Source organism: Rattus rattus, chromosome 10 (assembly GCF_011064425.1).
Source record: "Rattus rattus isolate New Zealand chromosome 10, Rrattus_CSIRO_v1, whole genome shotgun sequence".
Lineage (NCBI taxonomy): Eukaryota > Metazoa > Chordata > Mammalia > Rodentia > Muridae > Rattus > Rattus rattus.
Window position 1 is genome coordinate 10,064,492 of NC_046163.1, and position 12,343 is coordinate 10,076,834.

Below are 12,343 nucleotides of genomic sequence, written 5' to 3' on the forward strand. Positions count from 1 at the left end.
GTATGTGGAAGACAAACACCAATAAGTGGTGTCTTCTTTGATTGACCCCCACTTCACTTTTTGAGGCATGGACTCTCACTAAATCATGAGTCACTGATTCATCTCCATTGACCAGGAAGCCCAGGGGTCTGTCTCCACATCCTCAGCACTGAGCTTTATTCACACTGCCATGCCTCAATTTTTACATTGGTTCTGGGGATCCGAACTCAGGTCCTCATGCTTGAACAGCAAGCACTTCACTTGCTGAATTATCTTCCTGGTCCCTCTTATGCTCCCAGTCACTTCTGGAATAGTGGTAATGTGCAGTAGAGTAGACGTACCTTGTAGATTGTTGCTACATTGTTTCACTTAGGGAACAGTCTGGAGAAAATCATTTGCACATGTTCAATAGAGATGCAGACTTTTCAGCCTTTAGTTGACTGAGTCTGTGGACATGGAGTTTGCCTGCTTATGGAAGAAAGGCTATAATCATTTATTTCCCGTCTTTCAAATTTCTCAGAAAATGACTTCAACACCTTGCAGCCAGAAAACAGCTAATGCAAAGTTACACACTCACTCACATACATTATATTTCTCCCTAATTAGAAGTCTCTTTAGCAAAAAGAAGGTTTTTGTCTCTAAACCCACTTCAGTATTGTTGCTAGGTGACTCCAGAAGGAAGCAAAATAATCAGGAGATAGGCACACACCATGTACCCTGAGAAGAGACGTGTGGTGTCATCTGTCAGCAGATTGTCACAGAACCTAAAGACGAAAGGAAATAGTCCTGGGCTTTTACAGAGACGGCCATTGGCAGGTACTGAGAACCTCTTAATTTCTTCGTAGATTATTGCCGAGAAGAGTGTGGGATAAAAGTGAGGGGGAAGAACAGGGTAACCACTAACAGAAAGTCAGAAACACACTTTTTCTTACCAGCAAGGCGCCCAAAGGAAGCTCAGGTATATACACAGCCATAAGACACTTAGAAGCACGCCAGGGGGCTGCAGAGAGGACTCTGTGGGGAAAGCACTTGCTCTGTGGGTGTTCACTTCCCCAGAATCCATGGAAAGACAGATCAAATCATGTACATGTGTCTGCAGTCCCAGCATTCCTACAGTGAAATGAGAAGCAGAGACTCCCGGGAAGCTTGGAGGTCATCCTGTACAACATTCACTCCTGTCTCAAAGGAAGTACTAGACTGGAAGGTGAGGAGCAACTCTGAGTTTATTCTCTGACATTCCCATGCACACTGTGGCGTGTTCGTGCCAACACACACACACACACACACACACACACACACACACACACACACACACACACATGACTTTAAAAAGCAATCTATTTACTCATTAATGGCTTTATTTAACTCACACGAGACAAGGTCTCCCATTGTAGCTCAGGCTAGCTGCAAACTCTTAGTCTTTCTGTCCTGAGCCTTAGGAGTGCTGGGATTTAGAGACATGCCCCATGGTGTACCTGAATTCAAGCAGTCCTCAGCATCTCAGACTTACTGGCTCTCGGCATGTGTGGAAACAGCTTCCAGATCCAGGTTTGAGGACTGAAGGAATGTTTACTGAATCCAGGGATGAAGGATGAAATCTCAAAGGTGGTTAAGGCCCAGAGGGCTTGTAGGGTTTGGCAGCTAACTAAGCATTTTCATAGTTCTAAAAGCTTTCCCAGTGTGTCCCCCAGTACTCCATGTGAGAGTTGTGTTGTCCCCAGTGTGGCAGTGTTGAGGTGGGGACACCTCTAAGAGAAATCCAGGTATTTAGATCACGGGGATAACATGGTCCTACAGGAAGTCTGGTTCCTCCCTGGTCCCTTGCTTGCTATCTGATCTTTCTGCATTTGTCCGGTTCTTTTACTGCTTTTCCATGTATTATGACCCAGTCATGAACCTCACTGGGTGTCAATCCCAGGCTTATTGGACTTTAGTCTCCAAACTCCCGAGCTTCATGACTGTTGTTACTTTAAAAAGTTATATAGCTTCAGGTATCTTGTTATAGCAACAGAAAAATGTTCTGAAGCAAAGCTGGTATTTATGGCTCTCAATCTTGGCTGTGCGTCTGAAACACAGGCAGAGTTTTAAAAGGATACAGGTGTTTCGTTTCCGTCCTAGACTTAGAGAATTAAGATTTCCTGAGGTGTATTTTAGGCAGTTGGCTTTTAAAAAAAGCTGTGGTTCTGGTTGGTTCCATTCACATCCACATTGTTATTTATGTCTCTGTGTCGTCAACTTTGATCTTTCCACTGAATACCACCCACACTGGCAAACCCCCACATGTTAAAGGGGTTGGTTCTGTGTCATAACTCCAAGTCGGACTTACCACATCCACTCTACTTCAGAGAAAACCTTCTCAAAAGAGCCACCGAGCAATGGCTCAGTACAATGACTGTCATGCGACAACGAGGAAATGAATTTGGACCATGCAAGAGGCCAGGCACAGCTGAGGGCATGTGAATCTAGAGCTGTACTGGTAGAGGTAGGGAGAATACTTAGAGTTTCTTTGCCAGCCTGCTGAGATAAATTAGTTGTTTCTGGAAGCAGTGAGAAATCCTGCCTCAAAAGAACATAGATTGCACACAAGGACCAACACATGAGGTTGACGCTTAGGTGCCCAGCATCCATATAAATGCCAGGTAGGCATGATGGGTTTCCTACAATACCACTGCTAATGGTGTACAGGCAGGAGCATTCATGGTCCTTACTTCAGGCATGTTAGCTGAATGACCCTAATTGGTATATATATATATATATATATATGCAACAGAGAAAGACTGGTCAACCTCTGTCCTCTCTATACACATGCACACATGTCACACAGCAGACACTATGCTGGTCAGTTTTAACTGTCAACCTGAAGCAAACTATAATTGTCTAAGAAGAGAGGCTTAGCAAGCTGGAGCTGGCCTGGAGGCAAGGCTGTGAGAGACTGTCTTGATTATTGAGATGGGGAGGCTGGCTCTGAAGGTGATTTGCTCCCTGGACTGTCTAAGAGCTGAGAAAGTGTTAGCTAACTACAAGCAAGCAAGGATTCCATACTCTCGTTTCGCTCTTGACCGTGGCTATGATATGACTGGCTTCTAGAGTTCCTGCCTGGGCTACACCAACATAAAGGACTGTTAGCTGGAATTGTAAGCCGAATAAACTCATTTGTTCCTATACTGCCTTTTGTCAGGATATTTTATCATAGCAACAGAAATGAAGCTAGAGTAGACACAGCCAGCCATCTATCTATACGTGTTTTTCCTTCTTCCCTTCCAAGCCACACTACTCATAAGACACTGTGTTTATGAAGATGGAGGCTTGATACAAGAAGGGAGTCAACAGTGGGCTCCATGCTCTCAATATTGCCTTCCTTCTTTAGGTTTCTCTGATATGTCATTCCATTTTCATTGGCTACTATTACCCAGGATCCTTTGCTGGCTCTCCCTGAGCTCTGCAAGTTCACTAATGGAGAGGCTTCCAGGGCTCTGTCCTAGGCCCTCCTCCTCATGTCCACATTCACAGTAAACTTCTCAAGTGACTTACTTTGGTCCCATCCTGCAGAACGCCATCTATATGCTGATTCTCTCACATCTACCCTTGCGCCTTAAACTCAACCCTGTGTATCCATCATGCCCCTGGACACTGTCATTTGGATGCTGAATATGTGTCTCAAGGTGGACCATACAAGGGGATGATTAGATCATCATTTCCCATCAGTCACCTCTCCTTCAAGTCTGGCCTCTTTCTGATAATGACATCACTCTCAGAAATGAAGAACAGAACAATCTGAAAGTTGTTTGATTGTCCAGTTCCCCTTGTATACTTCATCCACGCCATCAGCGTTTCCTATAGGTTTTAATGTCCTTATGGAGCTGTGTGCTACTGCATGTGGGTTTTATAGAGGCTCCGGAGATAGTGAACTAATTTTATTAGGCTTTTGTAACAAGTCCTCTTATCCTATGACCTATCTTCCCAATTTCTGGATGGCTTTTGCACACGTCCCACTCTTACATTAGTAAAAACCCACTTGGAATTTCCTAAGGAATGGAGACTAGAAGATGAAGTGGGCACAAAAGAGCTCATGAAACTCAGACCTTTAATTCCATGGCTCCCCGTGCAATGCTGGAAAGACCAAGACAGAAATTCTGCAGTGAAATCTATAGGAATTCCTAACCACAGTCTACCCATCTGGGACACAGGTGTGATTTATGTAAACTCGCAAGCTTTCTCCACCCTTACAGGTGCTTCTTTCTGCCATGTTCATCCTCCAGATCCTCACAGAGCCATCTCCTGTCTATTATTCAGATTTACCTTAGTGGTCTGATACTATAGGGTTCCTGGGAAGCTAAGTGTCTTTCATATGAACTATCTCACACTCATCCTTACGATAGCATTTATTTTTCCCATTTGTAGCCACTTAATCGATCCGTCAATTTATTTGCTTAATGTTTAAGCATGTGCTTCCTGTCTCTTTCCACTGAGGTGGGAATCATAAGCACTGACCTTCCCTAGAGCTGAGAACAGCATTTGGCCTATAGAGATTATTCAGTGTATAGATATTCAATATGAGTTCCATAAATAACTCTGATGTACAGCCAGGTTTGACTATTTTAAACTACCCAATTTTAAACAGAATCACTTATTAACAAAAATCTATGCTTAACACTTTAATTGTCAAACTTTCACAGAAAGGTATAATTGGGTAGAAAAAGGCTGTTATTCACCTTAACATATTTAATTGCCATACTTTTCTGCACAAAATAAATCATTCCTATGAGAGGCCATGTTCTCCTAACCTTGAGGCTACAGTTGAGAGACCAGCACTACCATGGAGGCTCAGAACTCTTTAATGTTCTCAGGTTGACTCTGCTCCTGGCGGGAGTCTGGGAATCAGATGCTGTAGGAGGTGAGAAGAAGTATGGGGATGTCTATCTTGATGTTAGGTTTGTGTAATCTTGTACTAGTTTTGTCTAGAGCATTGGAAAGGGCTGTTGGCACAGCAGCAAGGGAGCTGGGGACAAGAAAATCACACATAGCAAGAAACACACCAGGAACAAACCCAGAGGCTGCGTCAAATACTCCAAGAAGAGACTGGGTCAGATCTCAAATGCAGGCAAAGGACTCCAGAGGGTAAGTTGAGAAGGGACCTGAAATCAGTGCCACAGAGTGGAGTTGAGGAATCACTCTTCCCACAACTGTGGCACAGCAGTGTAATTCAGAAGGTTCAGTGAGTTTATATCCAAGTGAAGAAAGCAGTTCTTTGGAGGGTAGAGATGACTCCATTTGGAAAGTGCTTGCTATGACATGAAGTTCAATCCCCAGAACCCTTTTCTCACCTGTCTCAGCAGTGTCCTCCTCTTCTGGCCAACTGTCCATCTCTACTGCTATCTCAATGTCTCTGGCCCAATTCTTTGCTCCAGAACACAAGAACCTATGAACCTCAGTGGAAAGCCTAGGTGGGGACTCAGATACATGCATGCAAGACCTGCACCCTGCTTCCTTAATTATTGAAGTCAGGGGCTACTCTGGCATGACCCAGGTTGCTGTTAATTAAGTTAATTGTTTTTAAAAGTCATATTTACTATTTTAAACACCTGTGTCACACAAGTCACGAGTGTAACACTAGGACTCTGAGTCTACTTCACTGGGACTTGTTTGGGGAACTTGGTCTATCTGTCTGTATTAAACATTTGTGTGTGTGTGTGTGTGTCTGTCGGTCTGTCTGTTTGTCTGCCTATCTGTCTGTCTGTGTCTGTGTCTGTGAGGTCATGCCTGAACCATGGCCCCAGGATGGAAGTCTGAGGACTACCAGGACTCTTTCTCTCCTGCCATCTGGGTTGCAGGGATAAGCCTCAGGTCCTCACACTTGGCAGAAAACCCCCTCGTCCTCTAAGTCATCTCACTGGCCCAGGAGAGTCTGCCTGCTGTCACCTCTGTCTTCTGTCATATCGGGGGCCAAAGTATAAGAACATACATATATGGTTACTTGAAAGGCACAATGGTAGAAAATATTCTTTGCTGCTTTAAAGTTTTGCTGCACACCACTAAAAAATATTGACAAGGTACATGGATGCCTTTAGGAAAACTTTCCTGCCCTTTCCACAGAATATTTAGTTAAAATGCTTCAATATCTGTGTCTGTGGCCAGCTCTAGAAAAAAGGGCTAGTTATTTAGCCACAACAATTTTTAATCTATGCATATGACTCAATACACATACGAAAGAATTAAAATTGTATAGTATATGAAATTCACATAAAACCTGATTCCATGTAAATAAAGGATAAATCCATTTCATAGTAATAGACATGGGTGTGGTGCACACCTATGATGACGTCTTTCAGGAGACAGAGGCATGAGGAGCAAGCAATTAAAGCATCCATACAAACATTACAAAGCTGGACTAGTTAAGAACCTAGCATAATCCCCCTCCATTTAAATTTATCCCATTAACAAAATAATGGGGGGGGTGATCAGTAAGATGGCTCAGTGGTTAAGAGTTCTTGCCTCCAAGCCTGAGAAGCTGAATTCATTTCCCAGAACCAAAATGGCAGAAGTAGAAAAGCAATTCTCACAGGCTATCCTCTGACCTGCACATAAGCATCGCTCTTGCGCACCTTCACACATAAAATAAATAAATAAGTTTTTAATAAAATCACAGAATCCTCACAAAATAAGATAGTGAGCTCAGGGAGCAAGTAGTAAGTTAAACAAATACGAAACAAAGAATTGAAAAATAAACAATGGGTCTTCTCTAACAGCAGTCCAATTTAAAAAAATAAAATGTGACTTGAAATTATGTGGATTAATGTCACTTCAAGACATTAGTCATTGCATCCAAATAATACTGGATAAAAAGTTGTTGCCCGGTATGCAATGCTCTCTTGGAAGGGGAAATTATATAAATATGTATATACTCTGAAGTTTAAGAACATTTGATGCCAAAGACATTTTTAAACACCTCTTAGCTTGATTAAATAAAATGCCCTTCGCAATGTTCTCCTGACAGTGAGATGAACTAAGAACAATTTCACTGTAATCATTAAGTAAGAACTAACAACTGAAGTATATGTAATAGCGACTCATTCCAGTTGACTCTAGTTCATGAGGAGTTTCTTAACACTCTCTGATGGAATTTTCCCTTCCCCCAAGAGTGTTCTCTAAGACTATTAAAAACCTACCAAGGTATGAAGCCCTTGGGGACACGGGGGGATCTCTTCACTTTCCTCCAAAGGAACCAGATGTTTTCCCTAGTCAAAGGCTCTTCTGCCTGGGATCTAAAAACATTTGCCTATCCATCTGTTTTCAGGAATGTCTGTATGGAGTACTGAGTCTTTTCAATCATAGTTTTGTATTAGTTATTCTATTCAGATGGACAGGAAGTACATGACTGAGGAATGGGTAACAGCTTTGGAACAGATAAGTACAGGTGATGGTTAGCTTCAAGGGGTCAACTCGAGCCAACCTAGAATTACCTGGGAAGAGTCTCAGTGAGGAATTATCTAGATTGAATTGGCCTGTGGATATGGACCATCTTCATTATAATGTTAATTGATGTAGAAAGACCCAGCCCACTTCGGGTGTCACCATTCCCTAATCTAAGGCTCTATACTGTATATAGGCAGAGACATTGATCTGAGCACAAACAAGGAGGTAAATGAGCAAGCAAGCATGTGTTCACTTCTCTCTGCTCCTGCAGGTGGATGTGCTGTGACTAGCTGTTTGACTTCCCAGAAATGGGGAATGGATACCTAGGGTTGGAAGTGGAAATAAACCCCTTCAGTTGCTTTTACTCCAGGGTATTTTATCAGAGCAGCAGAGATAAAACTGGAACATAGCTGGGACCAAGTATAAGGGAATTATAGACATAATAAGCAGTTTAATCTCGCTGCTTTTCAGTAAGGTTGTGTACTATTATTATCTTCATTTTTATCAAGCAAGGATAGAAAACAGAAAGAGATTGGGTAACTGAAGTTTTTAAAGGATCCAAACAAAATTCAGAGAATCTGGCTCAAGTGCCCATTGCCTTAGGGAAACACGAATCTAAAGGTCAGCGCTCTCTCTAAAGGATACCAAAGATCAGGATTGTGGACAGTAAGCAGGGAGCAAGGTCACATGCTCCACATCCCAGTGCTGTATACTATGAAAGTATCCCAGATTTTGTGGATCCTACAGTAGAACTGTGTTGTTATTGCTCCCTTGTTTTCTGTTATCTTTTGTTGCTTGTTCTCACGTAGCCCAGCTTATCCTGGAACTTTGTAATCAAAGATGATGCTAAATTTCTTATCTTCCTCCCTCAATTTCTGGGTGCCTCATTTCAGGTCTATACGACCATGCCTAATTTTTTTTATAATAATAAGGACAGAACTCAGAGCTACCAGCATGATAGGCAAGCACATTACCATCTAAGCTACATCCCTAGGCAGGACTGTATATTTAGAATGTTCTAATTTTGTTCCCTATTATGAGATAAAATACTCTGATAAAGAGCAAAACTGAGAGAAGAAAGGATTTACAACTTATTGTTATAGGTTATGTTCCATAATTGTGGAGACATCACAGTGGAAGGGGCATGGGGCATCTAGTCATACTCAGAGTCAAGAACAGAGAATGTTTGTATGCCCTATTAGTGCATTCTCATTCATTCTCATTCTCTCTCTCTCTCTCTCTCTCTCTCTCTCTCTCCCTCCCTCCTCCCTCCCCTCCCTCCTCCCTCCCTCCCTCCTTCTTGCTTTCTCATTCTCTCACTCTCTCTTTACTCTTAGACAGTTTAGGACCTCCTGTCTAGGGAATTGTGCTGCTCCTAGTGGACTGGATCTTTTTAGATTAACCAAGGCAATCAAGACATTCCCCATAGGCATATCCAAGTCCAACCAAATTTACACATTTACACATACAAACCCTTCATTTAGACTCTCTTTCCAAATGATCCTCTGGGATAGGTCAAGTTAATATCTAAGACTCAAATATCTCAAATATGTAGCATATGAAATACTCAAAACAAGAACGAGTAAGCAGGAAGCTCTCTGGTGACAGGTAGAAAGACTGATGAATAAACAGTTAAAGTGATATCAATGCCTCTATGTGAGACTATCTGGAGCTTTCACACTGTGGTGCATTGAGGTCTCCTTCAAAGACCACTTACCTTGGTGCTGATTCTTTCCCCACATATCTTACCTATCGATATCTACACTTGCCTTATTCCAAAGGCAATGGATCTATCAAAAATAGCATTAAAATCTCTATGTAAGCATATACACAACTTTCACAAACATTGCATATACTATTGGATCTTATACTCCTTCATTTGCCCATGCTATGAGGCATTAGGAGAAGAAAGTCAAGTGTTCTATGGCCCCTGCCTGAAGAGCTCACAATTTTTATGAGGGACTATGATTAGAAGTGAGCTGCTCTGCTCCTTTTTCCTTTAGAAAGCAATACAGCTGGGCTTACTGGGTCAAGACCTTTCCAGTGCAGAGAATTTTAACTGTGTCCTCTGTTGGGGAAGAGATTCTAGTGGAGACTGCATCAGTCTGGGAGAACTGAGAGAGGAAGACTTGGACCCTCAACCAGTGCCAGTGGCTACAGGTTTTCCTCTCAGAGGTGGGTGGAGAGCCGGTGTCTTACCTCCAAAGCCTTCAGTCTCTTCAGGAGCAGTCTGCTGTCTTCTTTCCCCCCCTCAGTACTGCTGTGTTCGCTCCTTGAGTCCTCATCAGCCTCCACACGGAGATCACCCAGTGCTGCTTGCTCTTTTCTCTCTTCTTCAGATACTCTTTCCTGAAATCAGAAAGAAAAAAAAAAAACCATCACTGTTTTCAGCAATCTACTGCTGGACTATAGCTAATCTAAAGGGAGAAGTCGGAACCTTTCCTGGGCTGAGGTAGGGACAGACTTAGGAAGCAGGGTGAGCAGGTCTTTAATTAGTGAGCACAATAGATTTTCATCCTATCTGTGGAATATGTGTACATGCAAGAGTTCACATGTGCACACACATGCACATGGGTGACAGAAGCCATAACCTTTTATTTATTTATTTATTTTTTTGAGGCACGAGCTCTCACCAATCTAAAACTCCACCAAGTAAGCAAGACCAGCTGATAGCAAGCCCCAGGGTTCTGTGTTTTCCCATGTCCCCAGTGTTGGGATTACAAGCAAAGATCCACCTGGCTAAGCATTTTACATGGGATCTGTGGACTGAACTAAGGTCCTCATGTTGGCAAATCAAGTTAAACCAATACATACTTTATTAATTGTACTGCTTCCCCAGTCCTACCTTACAAGTTGTTTTTTTTTTAATTTTGTTTTGTTTTGTTTTGTTTTCCCCCTAAACACGGGCAAAGCCATAGGGCTACCATATCTGAAGATGTATGTTATCGGTCCAGTTGGAAAATCTACAGAGGTAGTCAAGCTTTGGGCACAATCATACGGTTAATCTATTTTTATTAACACAATTCAACCCAGCTATACTTTAAGCTGAGAAAAACTCACCTGTCTGGATACCTTCACTTGTCAAAGGCAAAGAGGATCATAACATTCAATGGATATATAACAGATTAATTAATTCAAGGAAAAATAAATATAAAAAGTTTAAATGGTAAATTCAGATTTTTTATTCTATTTATATTTGTGTATGATATGCATGTATATATGCATGTTTTTGCATGTGTGTGGGCAGATATGTGTGTGGTATGCATGCATAAATGCACATATGCATGTGTAAATACATGATGTAAAAGACACAGGGTGATGGTGGGAATCATTCTGTACTTTTTTTTTTTTTTTTTTTTTTACCTTATTCACTGAGGCAGTGTCTCTCAGGCAGAATCAGGTTATCCATACGGCTAGTCTCTACAACCAGTTTGATCAGGGGATCCCTTGTCTCTGCCCTTCAAGGTGGCAGTTTTAGGCAGACCTGTATGGCTACATGGCATTTACATGGGTTCTCGGGATATGAACTCAGGTCTTTATGTTTGCAGAACAAGTGCATGTCCCTGTGAGCTGTCTCTCCAGCCAGGTAGAACTTCATGCTCAGAACAAATTGTTTCTTCAGTCAGGAATAACCCACTTTCTAAGGACCCCTGTGTCTCCCTTCTAACACTTAAGGATTTGTTGTAGAGCCCCATGGCAGACATCAAATGCTGTTGTCTTATCTTTCCTCCCTGTTGGAAGCTCCACACTCAGCTGTGTCTCTGACAGCTTCCCAGAAGTTGTCAAGTGTTAATTTGAGACTTTTCCTTAGCTCTTGCTTTCAAGGGAAAAATAAATATCAAGAGAACATCATACGATGGGTGACAGAGATGGCTGAGTGAGTAAATGTGCTTGCTGCCCAAGTGGGAGGCCCCCAGCTCTAATCCTCATAAGTTATGTTAAAGCCAGATACAGTCTTGTGTGTTTCACAAAAAGCATGCATGGACACATGCATGTTTTTGCATGTGTGTGGGGGGGCAGATATATATGTGGTATGCATGCATGCATGCATGCACAGTCTTGTGTTTCACAGCATTCCTACAGTGAGACAGGAGGCAGAGACAGGAGAATCCGGGGAAGCATGCAGGCCACCTAACCCCACATAAACAGCAGTGAACAAGAGATTCTATCCCAACAAGCAGAAAGCTGGGGACCAAGACCCGAAGAGGTCCTTTGTCCCCTCAGCCACATATGCATTAATGTATATGCACACAAAGACACACATCACACAATTATACAAAAGGAAAAAGAACATCATACGAACAATATTCCATCTGTTGTGTAATACACCAAGGCCCCTGCACCACACACCAGGTAAAAACACCCTAGCACACTATTTAACTCCCAACACACACTGTAGAATCTAGGATCTGGTACAACAGGTTGCCAACCACTTGGCCTAAACTGGATTATCCAGTACTTGCAGACTTCTTAATATTTATTACTAAATTAAAATCATCTGCAAATACCAAAGCAAAACATGATAATCCCTACATTTAAGGAATGCATGTTATCTATTTAGAAGGAAACATTATCAGCGGAGTCATGAATTCTCAAACTGCGTTCACCAAGATGTGTTGAAGGACCCAATGAACATTAACATATTCTAAACACATTCTGAAATATGTAAAAAGTGTACCTTATAGTGCATATGCATATAAAGCACACTTGTCTATATGTATAACATCCATATGTATAGAACACTTCACCAGGAGGTTGATCCAAGCTAGTTTGTTTTGTGAAGATTTCTGAATATAGTTTTATCTGTGATCTCTGTATATAGTAAATGCACTGTGGATTAAGAAAGTGATAATGCTTGGTTGGGGAGATGGCTAAGCTCATAAAATGTTTGCCTTGCAAACACAAATTCCTAAGTTTCATCCCTACACCCTTACAGAATAAGTCAAGTATG

General features: G+C 42.0%; 1 protein-coding gene across 1 annotated transcript in view; it reads right to left on the bottom strand.

The window, feature by feature from the left end:
* Positions 1 to 12,343, bottom strand: part of Nckap5 (NCK associated protein 5) — a 555,868-nt gene that overhangs the window by 292,765 nt on the left and 250,760 nt on the right. Inside the window, exon 5 of the mRNA XM_032914699.1 lies at positions 9,592 to 9,741. Coding sequence (XP_032770590.1) covers positions 9,592 to 9,741 — 150 coding nt within the window. The remainder of the gene's footprint in view (positions 1 to 9,591; positions 9,742 to 12,343) is intronic.